At 41.4% G+C, this 17,909-nt stretch overlaps 1 protein-coding gene across 1 annotated transcript in view; it reads left to right on the forward strand.

The window, feature by feature from the left end:
- PPARGC1A (peroxisome proliferator-activated receptor gamma, coactivator 1 alpha) overlaps nucleotides 1-5,532 on the forward strand; it is a gene marked incomplete at its 5' end in the record, with an annotated part of 28,972 nt that extends 23,440 nt beyond the window's left edge. Inside the window, 3 exons of the mRNA XM_009575120.1 lie at nucleotides 1,762-1,883; nucleotides 2,238-2,389; nucleotides 5,314-5,532. Of these exons, the coding sequence (XP_009573415.1) occupies nucleotides 1,762-1,883; nucleotides 2,238-2,389; nucleotides 5,314-5,417 (378 nt within the window). The remainder of the gene's footprint in view (nucleotides 1-1,761; nucleotides 1,884-2,237; nucleotides 2,390-5,313) is intronic.
- Nucleotides 5,533-17,909: the final 12,377 nt, after the last annotated feature.

The following is a 17,909-nucleotide window of genomic DNA, read 5'->3' on the forward strand; positions in this document are numbered from 1 at the left end:
GTGAGGCCAGGAAAAGTCAGCAAAAATAGTTGACTGAGTGTGCTAGTGAGAAGGAGTTTCTGTTGGGAGGCAGATATATTATTTTCAGCTTCTTGCTGCAGGAATTGTTTATATATTTTGCATTAAAAAGTTCCTGGGAGCAGAGTGCTCCCCTGGGAACAGGGTGCCAAGATTTTGGGCCCTCATAGCTAAGAGTTCTGATGGTCCCTTTACCCCAAATGAGTGCTCAAACAAATAAAGAAGAGGCATCAGGATCATTTCTGTTTCTACATGTGTTTTGGTCTGATCTCAATCCTATTGTCCGTGGTTCAAGAATGACTAGTGCCTTATGCCTCTGTGGGGACTCATAGAAAAGATACATTTCGTGCTATATCTGAATTGTAACACTATAAGCTACCTGTCTCTTCAGGCTAGGATGTTTCTGAGCAGGAATTCAAGTCTATATTTAGATCCCTGGAGCCTTTTGCATCGCACAGTTGAGGTGCCATTAGCCTTTAGGCACCTTCAGGTTACAGTAGTCATGAATTCTCAGCAGTCAGTATAGCTCCTTCAGCGTTCGGCACCTAAATTCCGCGCAAGTCTCAGGTGCAAAAGCTGATGGTTTAAACTGACATTGCTCCTCTGAGTGACAGATTTACGCCAGCTGAGAATGTGGTTCGATTTATTGGACAAATGTGCGGGCATGTGAGGGATGAGCAGTAGGGCCAGGAGTGCCAGGGCTCTTCAGGACAGAGGCAATCTGAGACAGGAAGGCTGAGCACCAAGCCATGTGTAGCTGGTGCTTCTTTGCCCTGATTACCTTAAGGTCAGTGTTTTGAAGACCTCGTTTTGCCTTTTGCTTTGCTTGGAGCTCACTAAATGGCTCTACCCTCAGTAAAGCGTTCATCCAAAAATTCATAAAGTGACTCTCACAGGGTTTCCCAGCCCTTCTGCTGAGCATTTCCACTCAGGAAGGAAGGATATGACCATGACTTGATTGTTTTAAAAGTATCTTTGATGTTTTGCTCCAAGTGTGGAAGGAACATGCAAATGATACCCTAGCTTGTAAAAATCAGGGACTTCAGTCAGGTTCTTTCTCCAAAGAAACCAAAAGGTAATGGTGACCACAGGATATACTTTATTGTCCTGCCTTCCCCCCAGAAATACTTATTTTAATAAAAGTCATCGTCTGGACCCCTAACAGTTTTCCTCTGTTTTAAGGTATGGATTATGGTGGAACAGCTGAATGCAGGATGAATCATCTATTGAGTCATCTGAGTGTATAATGTTATGTTTGTAACACATTTTGTTATGTCTGTGGTACATTTGTGCAATTATTGTGTTACTTTGTACTACTCCACAACTAAGATGGGTTTTGCCTGGTATTGAGAAGATGGCAAGAGAAAGGGAGCTCCTGGTTCGGAAGAATATACAGTCTTGGAGGGGAAGTGGTAGAAGGGGTGGAAGGGAAGAAGGTGCAGTAGGATGCAAAGGGAGCTCTCTTTCAGTGTATAGTAGAACAGTGATAGCAAGCAGTGAAACCTTCCAAGAGCACACCACCTGACAAATGTAGTGTCATTTAAATACCTTAGATGCTTTCCAGGAGAGAACTATTTCACTTACTAACTAGCAAGATGCAGTAGGTCTTCCACAAGAGACTGTTACTATAATTATGCATCCTCTGCACATCCATGTGTGTGTATTTGCATGCATATATGTATAGGTTCATCTCTATTACACATTTGTTAAAAATATGCCTTCCCTGTTGCTGTTTCTCAACAGGAAGAACGTCGTGTGATTTATCTGGGTAAAATCAGACCTGACACAACCCGAACAGAACTGAGGGACCGGTTTGAAGTTTTTGGTGAAATTGAGGAGTGCACAGTAAATTTGCGGGATGATGGGTAAGAACTTTTGAGATTACTTCTTGTTTGGGAGCTGCCATATGTAAAAAATTACGGCAGTAAGATTACTGGTATGGGAGTTACCAATGTAAGTGCTGTGACAGATGACATGCTGAGTTCAAAACCTTATTTATTTTCTTTCATCCTTATTTATTAATCTTGCTAGTTGAGATTTCCTGTCCCAGAAATAAGTATTTAGCTGCATGACAGGACAATCATGCTGATAAATGGATGCAGTACTTCTGGCATTTCCACTGCTGGATCTCCTGCAAGTTCTTGCTTTCAGGAAGGGGTTACACTAATGTGCGTTAACTATTTTCAGCTTTTGTTCACAACTGTGTTTTTCAATTGCAGAGACAGCTATGGTTTCATCACCTACCGCTATACTTGTGACGCCTTTGCTGCTCTTGAAAATGGATACACTTTACGCAGGTCAAATGAACCTGACTTTGAGCTGTACTTCTGTGGACGCAAGCAATTTTGCAAGTCTAACTATGCAGACCTAGGTAGGTATTTTGCTCTATGTGAATTAAAGTACATAACTGGACATAACATAACATAACTGTAACTCGGGAGAATTTAGGGTTTGCTTCTTTTGTGTTTGCTGCGTACATTATTTAAATGATTGGGGGGGTTTAAAGGAAGTGGTTTTCACTTGCTGCAAGAAATTTAAAAGTCTGCTAATCTGAGCTCTAATCTGAGCTGGCTTCTTTGAGATATTTTAGACTGTGAAAATTCTTTTAAAGCCCATTTCCATCATTATCAAAAATAAGTGCCCGATATTCAATAATGGATTTCCATATTTAAACGATAGCACCACAGAAACCTCCTGCATGCTTTACTATTCATTGCTATGCTATCACTGCTTGGTTCTAATACCTGATTTATTTATATGAGCGATAAACAGAGAACAAAGTGGATGCCTCACCCCCAAAAATTAATTCTGATTCTTACTTTGCCATGAGTTGAGCTTAGATGTGTAGGACTTGCCAGAGACGCTCCTTAAACACAACTCATAGTTTCTCAGGTTTGAAAGCTAGAAGGGCCTGTGACCAAATCTGACCCTTAGTATAGCAAAGGCCACGGATCTCAACTAGTGGTTCTCAAATCGTGCATAAGCATCTATGTATGAAGGTGTCTCCTTGCACGGAATTCCAGTCATGATGTAAGAGGCTCCAGCCTGTGGAGAGCTTAGCAAATCTCTTGGTGTTTGCTGTCCCGCTGATGTGGGGCAGTATGCATACAGTCTCCAGACCCCAGTATGCTGTGGTAACTCCAGTCCCAAGTGTGCATACTGGCTGCGATAACACATCTGGGTCTGTCCTAGTCCTGTCTGGGCAAAAATGTATGGTTCTGTCCTACACGCTGGGTCACGGTGTGATGCTTCCCCTTGCAAGGATGTTTGGAAATGTTCAAAGTCTTACAGAAGGAATACTGATGTTAAGTATATGCATAAAGAGACCATTCAGACTACCAAAACATCCTCTGTAATATTATAATATATTATAAACTCACCTCTTATTTAATTACCTTTTAAAATGTATCGTATTCATTAAGTGTTAAAACTTTCCTAATACCTGTATAAATAGACTAAAGGTATGGGAGATACTCTTTTCTGAATAACATAGCAAGAGACATTTTGCCATTGAATCTATATTAATCAGATACTGTGTTTTTTAATGAATAAATGACCACAGTTATTAAAATCTCCCATAACCCTGTAACACAGTGCTAATGAAATCTTGTATGTGCTGCCCTCGGCTTTGTACAGTGCAGGAAGTGAATACAGGTATATTTTTTCTAACCAATTGATGTCTTTTCAGAATAAATGATAAAGATGATACGCATTGTTCACAATGAATATACTATAATTCACTTCAGTGGCTAAACAGATAATGTAAAGTTAAGAAAAGGCAATTGACTGCTGAAGAGATATAGGGTTGATGTTGAAAATATAAAAGGTAGCAAGGCATTTGTCGAAATGGAGGCTGATAAAAACAGTAAAACCAGATTGAAGTCTTGACTTGATTTGACTTATCTTCAGCAGTGGAAGCCAGGGTCGTCTCTGTATCTCAGAAAATCTGGGGTTTAAAATAAGTTGTCTGAAGGGAACCCTCTTGAACATTATTCACCACTGGGAGTATTCCCTGGCAGGTCTCTCCATACTGAGTGGGATTCCCAGAGTATCTGTGAGCAGAGTATTTTCACTTTGTCCTGCTGACAGCTTGAGCTTCTGTACTGCATTCCCTGTATTTTGCAGAGTATCTGATAGAGCTACATAAGGAAATGGCAGGATGAACTTTAAAATTCATGAGCTAGTACAAGGACAGAGAGAATTAATCAGCCTTGGGTTGAGTACAGAAGAAAGAAAACACTTGAAAATAGTAGTCAGAAGTTTAACACCTCTCCTCTGTGAGAAGGTATTGTCTTAACAGAACTTGTAATGAACATTTAATGCACAGTGTGTCTTATAGTGGTAGATGGGGAGTTCTGATTAATTCAACACAAGAAATGGCAAGAAAAGGGCACTCTCGTAAAGGAGCTGTGACACAGGAACTGGGGAAAGTCAGTGTTAAGCAGGGATGACTCCAAAAGAAAATTCAGTGTTTGCAGCCATGTCAATAATGGCCGTACTGGACCTGTACGGCCATAAACGTACAATCCCTCCTCTGCGCTAGGAACAGACTGACGTCTGTGTCTGAGCAGCTAGCAAAGCTGGAGGACGCATCACAGGTCACAGGAGCTGGACCATTACTGCTGCTATGACTTACCGCGTATTCTGCAAAAAGCTGAGGAGCCCACCTGAGATTGCTTGAACGGCGGTGCAGAGGCCATGCCCTTAATTGCTCACACTCTAAACAAGCAAACCCCCAAAAAACCAGAGTGGAAGCAAAACCAGAGATTCAGGCAAGCGTAGTGACTTGTACAAGACTCTGAGGCAGGGCAGGCAGAAGCAGCAGTGTTCCCTGCGCGGTGCCCGCAGGCTGCCCTGGCTTTCTGCAGAACCATCCCCCTATTACCTTTCTCAGGAGAAGTAAGTCTTGGATATTGCATGGTGGAGTTTTGGGTAAAGCATCTGTGAAGATTCTCTGGACTACTGTAAGACCTATACATAGCAGTGTGTCGGTGCTCAAGTCCTTGGAGAAACTGTTTTGAGTTTACCTGCTCTATATGCACGTGGAATTTACGGTTCTTCCCTACTGCTGCTGATGTGTTCCGTTTTTGCTAAGTCCTGCTTCTTACCAGAAAGCTCTGTCCATACCTAAAGCTTCTCTGACGAGGTTTCTGGGTTTTTGTCGTCCCATAAAGTTGTGGTTGTAAGCAGATTGTTTCTGCAGTGCCTTGTTCATACCGTTGTACAGAGAAAATAATATAAGTACTCGCTAATGGTTCTTGCCTCTTACCTAAACTTGCATCCTTTGGGTTTCAGATTCAAACTCAGATGATTTTGATCCTGCTTCCACTAAAAGCAAGTACGACTCCATGGATTTTGATAGTTTACTTAAAGAGGCACAGCGGAGCCTGCGTAGGTAACATGCATCACACCTGCGGAAAACGGAGGGATGGCGAATACCTCACGGACATCACGTCCTTCAATAATGGACAATTAAAAAGTCATACTTAGGAATTTCTCCTACTTTACACTCTCTGTTCAAAACCATGGTTTACATGAACACAGCTGCTCGACGAGTGGAGAGGCGGGATGGCTGTCCAGTAAGCACATGCGTGTCCATGGGTGTCAGCTTTGCTTTCGCGGGTGGTCGGTGGCGGGGGAGCCGGGCGTTCCTTGCGAGTTCGATGCAAACCACGAGACATGGCAGCAGTTCCACAGAGATACACGTACAACGATGAACTGCAAAATCTGTACATACTGCATTTTAACAAAAAAAGAACAAAAACAAACAAAAAAAACAAATTTGAGAACAATGGCTGCTGATGTCTGGGAATCAGACATTGCATTTTTTTTTTTTTTTAAATGAAGCTTCTTCTCACAACACAGTGATAATACGACAATCCAGAAGAAACCACAGGTCCCAGGAGCCTACAATCTGTTTTAGCTTTGTTTTAAGATTTTTCATTTCTTTTTTTTTTTTTTTGTGCGGTTTTTTTAGTCCTTGCAGAAGAGAAAATGAAAGGCTCAAGCTTCCCTAACATTTTGAAGTTTCATCTTTTAATTCTGACACCCATGTAAATGTCTACAACGTTGATCTTCCACAGCAAAATTTTCAAAGCCTTGTTAATGGTCAAATGTGCAGCTTGTTCAGCGATTTATTCTAATGAGCGGACGTGGTGTTACATTATTAATGAGAGTGGGATAGAACTATCTGGGTGTGTGCACAGATAGTTTATTTGCTACATTCTCTAAAGTAGTTGAGTATTTACAAATGTTAAATGGAGTATTTTTATTTATGTACATACTGTATGACGATGTTCTTTTTTGTTACAGCTATGCACTGTAAATGCAGCCTTCTTTTCAAAAACTGCTGAATTTTTCTTAATCAAGAATACTCAAATGTAATTATATGAGGTGAAACAATTACTGTACACTAACATATGTAGAAAGCTGAACTTATGCTTATATATATTTGATTGTAAAAAAAAGAGAGAAAAGCGTGTGGGTGAGGGTGTGCGTGTCTGTATGTGTGTGCGCGTGTGTCTGAGTGCAAAAATGCTTTACACACATTCATCCCTTCTTTGGTGAGCTTATATAAGAATTTTGTCAAGAATTATCCTAGCCCAAAAGGTATTAACCACTTCTGCAGTATTTTTCCACATTTTTCTCATTGCTTGATTTTCTTTGCAGTTTTATACACTGAATTTGTTAGGGGAATGAAATTTTCTCATCTAAATTTTTCTAGGAGATACCATAATTTTATGTAAAGTCTCTCAAATGGGTAATCATTAAGAAATGTTTTTATTTTATGTATCAACAGTAGTTTTGGAACTAGAGGTCAAAAATCTTTTTAAAATGCTATTTTGTTTTAATTTTTGTGATTTTAATTTGATAAAAATATGCTGAGGTACTAAGTACAGTATGATTTTTACAGTAATTCTGTGTCTAAACACTGTTCTTGAAGCCAGTAATCTTTTCATTGGCAGAGTTTAATGATGGTATTTATCTATATTTTTTACAGTTATGCATCCTGTATAAATACCAATCCTTCATTCCTTTGTTTAGTAAAGAGACATATTTATCAGTTACAATTATCCTATTTATTATAAATTATGAGATGACTAAAATAATGAAAAGGCCAGTGGAAATTTTATACCTAGGATGCATGACGGTTGTCAGTTTGGAGTAAGTGCTTCGTTTGGAAATTCAGCTTTTGCAGAAGCAGTGGGTTGTTCCTTTTTTTTTCTTTTTTTACTATGCACTAGCATGGCCTCAGATGTGCCCATGACATTGTTGCTGATGACATTGCTTCTGCTAAATTAAATAGAAACTTCAGGAAAGAAAAAAACCACAAGAATAAACTACTGCTATTCTGAGCATCAGAATTTCATCTGAACTCGGAGTCTCTAGACTGAATCAGCAAAGTTTGGAATTTGCTTGCGAATGTATAGATTGGTATTCTAGTACTGTTTGGCATTCATGACTCCTCTTAAAGGTATGGCACACCTAACTATTTAATCTCCTTTCCCACTCCCAATCTTAGAAAACCGATTCCACCCCCATGCCAGTGCAGTTGATTTTAATGGCTGCATTCATTTTATCACCAGCATATTGTGTTCTGAGAGATTCCACTGTCTGTCCTGTCGGATGCTTGCTTGATTTTTTGGCTTCTTATTTCTCAGTAGATAGATAGCAATAAAAAAAAAAGAAAAGAACTTTTTCAGAGGTTCTGTGTTACGACTGTAACATTCTTTAATCTGCATAATTCTTGTTGTTGCTCTGTAGGTTAAAAATGCAGGTATTTTAACTTTGTGTGAATGCCAAACTAAAAGTTTACAATTTTCCTTTCTGGATTTTGAGTATCTTCTGTTGTAAAGAAAAATATTAAAAGCAATAAATTATTTTTAAGAAATCAATATTTAGTATATCATATTATGTGTTCAAGGACCAGATGCATTACCTATTTTGCCTTTAAATTTCTGTGATTAAATTTTAAATACATTCTCTTTTGCCCTAGATTGCTGACATGAATAAATTGGTGTGGGGTTTGGGCGGGGATTATTTATTTTTCACCAAGCAGGCATAATGACATGAGTCAATTTTTTTTTTCACTGGCCTGGCAAACATTCTGATCTTGAAGATGGCTTTCCTCTGTGGATTTACAAATTACATGTGAAATTAATAGAGCTAGGATTGCTGAATAAAGCTACTTGTATCCTTTGTAGACACTGTAGTAGGTAACCCATCAAAATATAATCTCGGTGTTTCCTTTTCTTTTTTTCTCCCCCAAGAACATTTCAAATTAGCACATGTACCACATTGTCACCAGAGGCAAATTGCAGCATAGCTCTGTGTGTCTTTTAGATGAAGATTGTACTGTTGCTTTCATGCTGTGGTAAGTACCACATCTGCAATACAGGTAACAGAACTGGTACTTAGAAACTATGGTCTTTCCTAGAGCTGTAACAAAGTAATTCCTACAGAACGTAAAATGATCCAAATCCAAACAGAGGGAGCCTAAAATTGAAGAAAAATACCTGTGCTAAACTACTCTGAAAAGCAGTTGGGCTGCCGTCACCAAAAGCAGCACTGAGAGGAAAGTTTGTGCCTCTGGGTATAATACTTGGGTCAGTTGAAAAAAAAAAAAAACAACCACACCACCTTCTCATCCCTTTAGATGTAAGCTTACAGTAGGTAATGGTTATGTGTCCTTTTTGATGGCTGTAATGAGAACTTCAATCACTGTAGTATAAGATCTGATCTATAAATGACCTAGAATAGCCATGTAATATAATGTGATGATTCTAAATTTGTACCTATGTGACAGACATTTTCAATAATGTGAACCACTGACCTGATGGAGCTACTGTAAAATTTGCACAGTAGGTGAACATGTAAAGCTATTGGTTGGACTATGCTGAACAGGGAAAGCGAGATACTAGTTAAGCCCAAGCTGGGCTATTTTCCACCTGCCAATTCTACATGTACTTTCGTGGTTTAATTCATTGTATGAAAATTCCTGTGATTTTTTTTTTTTAATGTGCAGTACACATCAGCCTCACTGAGCAAATAAAGGGAAACGAATGTTTCAAATCCATTTCTGTTTCTCTTTTTTATCACAAGTGACAGGTTTTTCCCCCCCAACTGATCATGTACTGGGTTTTCTGTTACTCTTTCTAATGGTCATAAGTGATCTCAGGTAGTAATCCAGATCACGCCTGCGTTACTGCACTTTGGGCAGGCGACAGAACGACTAGTTTTAATATATTTAATGGTAGAAAGGTGCTATCTGCCTTTCTGCCATGAGTACCCAAGGCTGTTGAATGGCCAACATAAACCTTGTCAGAAAACTTTTGAAAAATGCTCAGTGGAGTTTTAAGAGTTGCTGGCTCAAGTTAAGGGGGCGGGGGGGGTGGAATGTAAGGGCCTTTCTACGTGGCCGTGCTTGGATCCAAGTTACGCTGGTAGTAGGGACTGACAAGTCCAAAATGTTTGGTGTCTTCCATCCTGAGATGATAAATACCTGTACTAGGAAAATGCACCATCAGGAGAGTCCTTCACCAGCCTCTCTGTCTCAGCAGACAGGCTGGGAGGATCGGACAGGTAGGTGGCTGGACAAGCATGGGTTTTCTGAATCCTTCCTGGACAGTACAAGGTGCAGCATGGTGGGCTTCCACACCGGCGTTGCCACTGGGCAGGCAACAGCTAGGTGAGGGGCTGGCAAAGGCTATTCACAGCCCTCTCCTTTACATGCACATAAAAAGGGGAAGGAATTGCTTTTCTTTGGTTTGCCCAGGGTTCCTTCACAGGTAGCCGGCGTACCGCTGTAGGCCTATCCCGTTTTATCAACAGCTTTCTTGGGGGATTAACCGCACAGCACTGAGTCTTCTCGTCTTAATGTGTGCCTCAGAAGGTACCCGAGGCATGATGCGAGGAGCAGCGCAGGGCAGCCTGCGCGGCTGGTGGGCAGCCTGGCTGTGGTCTGTAGATAGGACTACTGAATTCACTTGAAAAAATTGCCTCTCTCAAGTCAACTAGCCTCCATCTCATCTCTGTTCCTAACATTGCTGTTTGTTTTATACTCTATAATGATATTTTTTTTACTTGCAAAAATGTTTAGCTTTTGCATTTTTACCATTTTGTAATCCAAACTGTTGTGCTTGGTGCTCGCAACGGTGGTAGAGCGAAGTTGTTCGCTGCGTGGGATTTGCATTGTTGACTAGCTGCTCCTGATCAAATTAATGCTCAAAGCGTAGTGGGCCAAATCCGTCCCTGATGTACTTCATCAGTGTTGCTGCTGTTCCACAAGGCATGAATTTAGCCCAGTATTTCTCCAGTTACTAGGCTTGTTAATTTGATTTGTTTATTCGTTTCATATTTTTGCATAGCACTTTGATGCTTGCAAAAAACCACTCTATTAGATTTCCAGGAAAGTATTGCTTTTTGCCTCCCATCCCCCCATTTTATGTTATTAAGGCTTATTGCATAAAATCAGGATCTTGTTTATTAAGAAATCATCCCTTCCATTGCCTGTTCTCCTGGGTTACCATTTTCTCCCACAGTGAATGCTGCAAGCTGAGCACCTGAAATCAGATTCAGGTGCCTCAATGAGTGGCCTGATTTTCAGAAATGCTGAGCATCTCGCAGCTCCCATTGACTTCAATTAGACCTGCCAGCTCTCAGCAATTTTAAAATCAAGCCACATATTTAGAGCCCCAATTCAACACAGCATTTACATTTGTGCTTAAGTCTGTCCTGATTCAGCAAAGCACTTAAGCGCAAGTGTTTTTAGATCCATTGAAGTCAAGTGCTCTGCTGCTTTGAATAAAAATAGACTCCTGGATTGGGGCCTAAGAATCCAAATACAGACACCAACGCCTAATTTTAGGCTCCATTTGGAAAACTTTGGCCCTGCCTACCACCTTTAACCTTTCATGCTTACAGAAAACACAAAACCACCCCTCAGGTCATAAGGGAAAGGGGGAGGTTTAGGGAAGAGAAGTGGAAGCGATGGACAAAATTCTTCCTTATGGAAAATGTTTTGAAAACTTTAAATCCAGCTCTTGCAAGATGCCTTAGTTCACCGGTATTATTTCACGTTACACTTCATTCAAGATTAACGTGCAGTTATTCTATTGTCCTTCACCATTAATTAATAAACTGCTATATTAAACTTTAACCAATGCCGACTTCCCCTGCTTTTCTGCGAATCACACTCTCACCATTGATATTCCATGTTCACAAGCAAACTAAACTATAAATCAATTTTCTCTACTTTATCAAACAGCAGAAAGTAATAAAGAAGGTCACAAATAGTACAGTAGGTCCTTGGAGGTTTGTAACATCATAATTTAAAGCTCAGAAAGATTGAATCAAAAGTTGAATTAATCCCTAAGGGAAAAGATTCTATATAGATTCTATTGATAGACATAGGGCAGCCTGTCTTCATTGGGAGCTGGTATATTTGTTAATACTTCGGGAGAAAGGAGACCAGTCTTCTCAGCAAAGAAGAAAACGAAATCCTCCGTGAGAGGAAGTGAATATATCCTCTGCGCTTCCCATCGCTGTGCTCTCCTTACACCACTCTGCTGAAAAAAAGAGAAAGCCAACTCATCTTCTGCTACACGATGTGCTCTGCTGAATGGCTGGTGTCTGTGCAGCGCAATTACGGAAACTGCAGCTGGATGGAATACATATATAAATCGTAAATGTCGCACTCGGTCAGTGTTCATTCCTTGACTGATGCTTTTTTAGTCGAGCAGCCTCAACCCAAAATCTTAGCAGTCTATGAACCCGAAGCAAAATGAAAGGTGGGTTTTTTTCAGTGACAAATTTTGGTGAAGTTACAAATATTTATTCTGCAAAACATTTATTCCTCAAAACATGTTTAGCTTTTGAGATTCCTTTGAATTATTGAAGCTTCCTTTCAACATGCTTCTGAAATCATAGTTTTACAAAGGCATTTCTCATTCTTTTTTATTAAAAAAATCTATAACCTTAATGTTGTGACTGGACCTGATGAATTAAGTTCTTCCAAATTCAAATGGAATTAATGGGGAAAAAATGACACCCATATAAAGGAAAACAATTAAAAATAAAATTCACTAATGGCCTCCCTTGGAAAAGTTATACACACAGGTGTGGTAAATGGTGAGACCTGAGATGAAATGTACCTTTTTGGAACGCATGCATGGCGAAGCACAAGATGATAGAAGGGTTTGCGCTCGCGTACTGACTGTTTTCTTACGGTACTGCTAGTAGAGAGGAACTGAGCTGCTCTGTGACAAAGGCAGCTGAACAGAAAAGGGGTACAATTCCAGCCTCTGCAAAATCAGTGACTAAACTCCAACCCTCGTCAGCCGTTTGCATTAACCCTGGCTTGTGTAAATAGTGGACAGTGATCAAATGTAAATAATCTCCTGTGCCTTATTAGCGTCATGATAGGTTGTCAGCCAGATGTAGTGTAAATGAAAGCCAAAGCTAAGTATGAAGAAAACCATGTCCTAAAGAGCACAATATGTAAATTACTATTAGGACTCTTAATCGAATAAAATATTTGCTACAATTTATTTTTGACTATGTGCATTCCATTCTCTATTAAATTAGTGCTTGATAAAGTAATAAAATTATTACAGCCATAAAGTTACTGCGCTATACCTTCAAGGCAAGGCATTCGAGAGATCTTCTCGTTGTCCTCGGATTATTGACTTTGGCATTATGAAAAACGCACATTGGTGCCTTATACTAATTCTTTCCTACTGCATTTGCAACTTGGGCCTGTGCTTATTCATGCAATGTGTTGGCAGTAAATTTATAAAAAAAAAAATATCAGCCGCACACTTGAAAACTAGCCGAGTGCTTTCTTTTTTTAACCATTTATTGGAACGATACCACAGCTAACTGTAGTTTTCTATTGCATGAATAATGTATTGTCGTAGCTAGGCATGCCCTCGGTTATACACTCCTGCCAGCAAGTAGTGGAGTGGTGAGTGCTGTTGCTGAATAATGATTAATTACTCGCCCTTCTGAAGGAGCCTGGTTTTGTAAACTGGTCACACAGCGTGTTACGTGGATTGTGTCTGCTACACAAAAGGTTACTTGCAATGACATAATGAGACATAATGATGCACATCACAACAATTCTTTGGTACAAATCTGCACACAATGGAATTTAGACAGAAACCCATTTATTTACGTATCCTGTTTGCCAGAGGGTACAAAATTTCACTGCATTGCTGCAGTGCTGCCATTGCTCCTTCTGCAATGCTGACATTTTGGGTGAAAACAGTGTGAGGGCTTCTTCAGGAACCTCCAGCCGTGGCTTCGCAGAATTGCTGGCAAACTCTGGGAGGGACTCGGCTCCCACCGCGTGACAGCTATGTGAGCTTTGCTGACACCTGTCCAAGCTCTTGGTGGGAAGCTGGGATGCAGTTCCTCACTGCAAGGTGAGGAGTTCACTTGCAGTATGGGGTGAGCATACCTGCATGTGCTCGTACCTGTCTGACCGGGGAAGGGTGAGCAGGGAATCCGATTGTGCAATATATTGTACTTCGTTGTGTGGTCAAAGGAAGAAGGGTGTTCAGAAGTACCGTTCTAAAACCCAGAGCCACAGCTTTTCTGAACCCTAGGGGGAAAAAGATCCAGTTGTTCTCGGCGCCTGCTCGAGAGTGCTTGACCAGGGCTGTCCCAGGGTTGCTGGGACCACCGCTGGCAGAGCAGTGACATCTAGTCCTGCCTGGTCTCAGCAGAAGGCATTTGACTGTCCAGGCAGGATCTGTGTGCTACTTTGAAGTTGCTTGTGTGCCACTACGGCCCTGTTGGTCAAGCTCGTCAGCCAGGCTGCAGAACTTTGAGTTGCTAGAGATGTGTCGTGGGGCTTGGTAGGCAATGGGCCTTCTCTTGCTCTGGAGAGGACGGGAAGGCCTGGACGTGCATCTCTGTCACATGCAGCAGCCCATGCCATCTTCTTGCCTTGTGCAGTGACCTGGATTGCCCAGCAGCCCCACAAAGCACCATCCTGATCTGGTCAGGTAGGATGGTTTGGACGCAGGAGCCGCATTTGAACAGGTGAGGACATGCGTGGTTTGACAACCACACTTTGGACACTCCTATGCTACTGTTGCGTGTCTCAGTGTTCAGGAACTCCTTAGCAGCTTTTAGTCAAACTGCTTATTTTGTCCATTGTTGTCTCAAGAAGGACAAGATGTTATGGTATTGTTTATACATCAACATGACTGTGGTAGAAGGTTAGGTACCCTATAAAACTTCTTGTTTACCTATAAATGAGGTGGACTTTGCTTATGTGGTATGAGTTTCTACTCCATATATGTGGCAATGAATAAACTGCATCTGATGACCAGATCATCAGCAGTCTCTAATGCAATTATGTACTTACATGGAGCTAGAGAAGGTTGTTGGGGGTAAGACCAGCAAATGGCACCACGCTACGACCAACGTGGCAGATATTTCCCCTGACATTTCCCACAGCCCTCAGCTTTGCCCGCTAGCAATGTCACGGCCTCAGCCACCACTTTGCCCTCCGATACATGACAGTTATGCAAACCATGACGGAGTGCTATGCGCCCTTTCAGTGAGCACAAGGCAACCATGAGACACTTTGTGGGGTGCCAGGGGCCCAGCAGAGCGTGCCGGCACCCCGGCGGGAGGGTGGCCATAGCACCGTGGGGGGACGCCATTCATGTAATGGCTTCGTACACTCAGCCAACAGCTGGCATAATTCTGCAGCTAACAAATATAATTTTTCTTCCACAAATAGTTCCTTGAGCAGTAGATCATGCGCAGGCTGATTTACTGCAGCACTCTCCCATGCGGATTCTCTGATTTGTAATAATCTCACCGAGGCGGCTCTGCAGCGGTGATAATGGAGAGCGTCTTTGTTTCCGCCTCTCCCCCTACTTTCATGAAATAAAATGTGGTATGCTAGGTCGCAGTATGCTGAAGGCTTCTACCCCCCTACCAAATTTTGCTGAAGTGGACCAATATGGTCAGAAGTTACTGGGGAATGGAAGCCAGGAGGAAACAACGCAGGCAGGAGGAGCACGCGGGCAATGGGAGCATGGTGGAAACGACACCATGTTGCGCCAAGGGAGGTTTAGACTGGACATTAAGAAAAATTTCGTTACTGAAAGAGTGGTCAGGCCTTGGAACAGGCTGCCCAGGGAAGTGGTGGAGTCACCATCCCTGGAAGCATTTAAAAGACGTGTAGATGAGGTGCTTAGGGATATGGTTTAGTGGGCATGGTGGTGTTGGGTTGATGGTTGGACTCGATGATCTTAGAGGTCTTTTCCAACCTTAACGATTCTACGATTCTGTGATTCTAACACAGGCAGGAGGCAGAAGCGCCTGAGTCTCATCCCCTCAGGAAATGAGGGGAAAAAAACCTGGTGGAATCCTCCACTTTGATGGCTCAATAGTATAGGTGTAATTTCCTAGCCACCCAGACGTTGTCCATGTAACTAGTAAGGTGTCAGTAGTTTCAGATTTGGACCTTTGCATATTTACAGCTGGGTGACTGTAGTGAGATTTTTGTGGAAACCTTAATGAGAGAGGACAGGGAATGGACATGAAGCATCAAGCATGAAGCCTCATAGCTCTGAAGCTGCACAGAGAGGCTTATCAGACATATATCACAATCCCACCACCTCTTGCTTGTGCTGCTACTAAGCTGTTGACATTGTATGAAAGCTGATATATAATTGAAGAACCTATGTATTCATTTAACAATGGAAAAGGCATAGCAGTAATAAGACTGCTCTGTAGTGAGCCTCATAGGATGCCTCTTCCTAGCAGAAGCAACTTTTGTGCCTCTACTCCAAATCTCATGGCACTGGTCTTGCTCTACAATGTTGGGTCTGATGAGATCGGATGAGGTTAAGCTGCCACGAATAGCTGCTGACTGGCAGTTTATTCCCTCGCTTGCTCAACAATGCCAGACTTACTATATGTCTGGGAAGCAAAGAATACAGTTAGGCTAGACAAACGGAATAGGAACCAACAACAAAGTGAATCCTGCGCTGTCATATACATTTTTTATTCACATTGCACATAAATCTCATCCAAGCTCATGGGAGAACTTTAGCATCCCCTTAAACTCCCATTTATTCTCCATCCTTCTCATTCTTTGCACTATTAAGAAACAGATTTATTTTCTGAAAACTACTCTTAATCATTGTGCAAATAGCAATGGAACATTTATACTCAAAGTAATAAATAGATGATTCGCATCTTAATACGAGGCTGGAGATTATTCTGACTTATTTGTGTTTATTGCATCTAACACACAGATGCTATTCTCACTCTCTAATAGAAATGTTAATTATGGGAGTTCATTATTCTTATTTAGATTTAGGGTTGTTTGTTTCTGTGCCACAATGTGCATGGGACAGTTCTACAAGACATGAAATGAAGCTGTTCAGCACTCCAATGCTAAAGACAGAGAAAAAGAAAATTAGGTTTAACTGGACCGGGCAATAATCTGAAGATCTGTGCAAAATCCAGAATAATAGAGAGCATGGGAATCTGTCTGTTATTAGGCTGGTTAGTGGTGAATCTCTAGAAGAATTGGACATAGCTTTCGATGATAATGAGAACATGGTAAAGCGGGGGTATGGTCAGCTCGAGTTTATGTCCTTTGCTAGAGAACTAATATTGTCAATTCAAGTACCTCTGAGTATGGGAAAGTGGATTGTCAGGTCCTGTTAGAGTGGCTCTTCTTGGATGAATAGGAAATGTTTTCTCTTTCTCCTGGTTATGTCTGCCTTTATTACTTTACACTGCCAAGGGCAGTATCCGGCCCTTGGAACTATTTATTTCTTGTGTGCAGAGAGAAACGTTACGCAATATTTTCATTGCTCCATTTTGCTCACACAGGTTCAGGTAATGCCAAGGAAACTATTCGTTTGGTCAAACTGAAAGTCATATGATCTTTGATTCCTTTACCAGGGCTGTAAGACTTGTTTAACCTTTTAAGGCATGTTTAAACTTCAGTAACCTGCTGGCGTGCCTGTTCTTTAGCAACATATGTACACACCTGCATATATACCAGATAAACATGTTTCTATATGTGTGTATATATGCATATATACATATCAATAACGCGATATATAAAATATGTATGTGCATGTAGACTCCTCATCTGGGATTTGTCACTGAGAAACTAATCTGTTACAATAAAACATTAATTCCAATAATAGTTTTCTCTCCAAATAAGGCTGTAGGCTATATCTACATCCTTATGTTGCGGAAGAATTACGTCCCGCAGGCCAGCAAGAAACTCTGATTCCTCTTGCACCCTGGCTGACACTATGGCAAAGAGCCTTCCTGCCTGGGTCACCGTCACGAGTGGAGCCAAAGGGAATGCCTTCTGCTCTGTGGTCATGACAGCTCACCAGCATTCACAGCGTTGTTTGTAAGCTGGTCAGGAGATATGCAGTACCTGCCTAACTCGTGGTAATTGGAGCATTTCTAATCATTCATCTCAAACTGTTTTCTATATTTTTGCAGTCACAGTAACTGAATTTGGGGCCGCCTAAAAAAGAAATAATTGTTCCTTAAGCTGTTATTTAGAAACAGATTTGTGTGCTCTACAAGCTGTTGGTAATGGGCAGACTGAGATCCTCTGAATTTAACCCAATAAGCCCACAAACTGTTAAAAGATGGAAAGAAGCAGTACCTGTTTTTCACTCACGCTGAACTAGCATCTATTGAAATTGCTCTGCAGGTACCCTGTGTCCCCCAGACTGTAGGATCTAAAGTGCTTCCACACCACCTTGGCTCCTTCCCGGGAGTGGAAACCAGCCTGGGGATCCAAGCAGTCCCAGGCTTGGCACTGTGCAGGTACAAACATGGACCACTTCAGCTTGAAGGAAATTGTCACTTCCTTAAATCTGGGA

The sequence above is a fragment of the Fulmarus glacialis genome, unplaced genomic scaffold, assembly GCF_000690835.1.
Source record: "Fulmarus glacialis isolate BGI_N327 unplaced genomic scaffold, ASM69083v1 scaffold6523, whole genome shotgun sequence".
Taxonomy (NCBI): Eukaryota; Metazoa; Chordata; class Aves; order Procellariiformes; family Procellariidae; genus Fulmarus; species Fulmarus glacialis.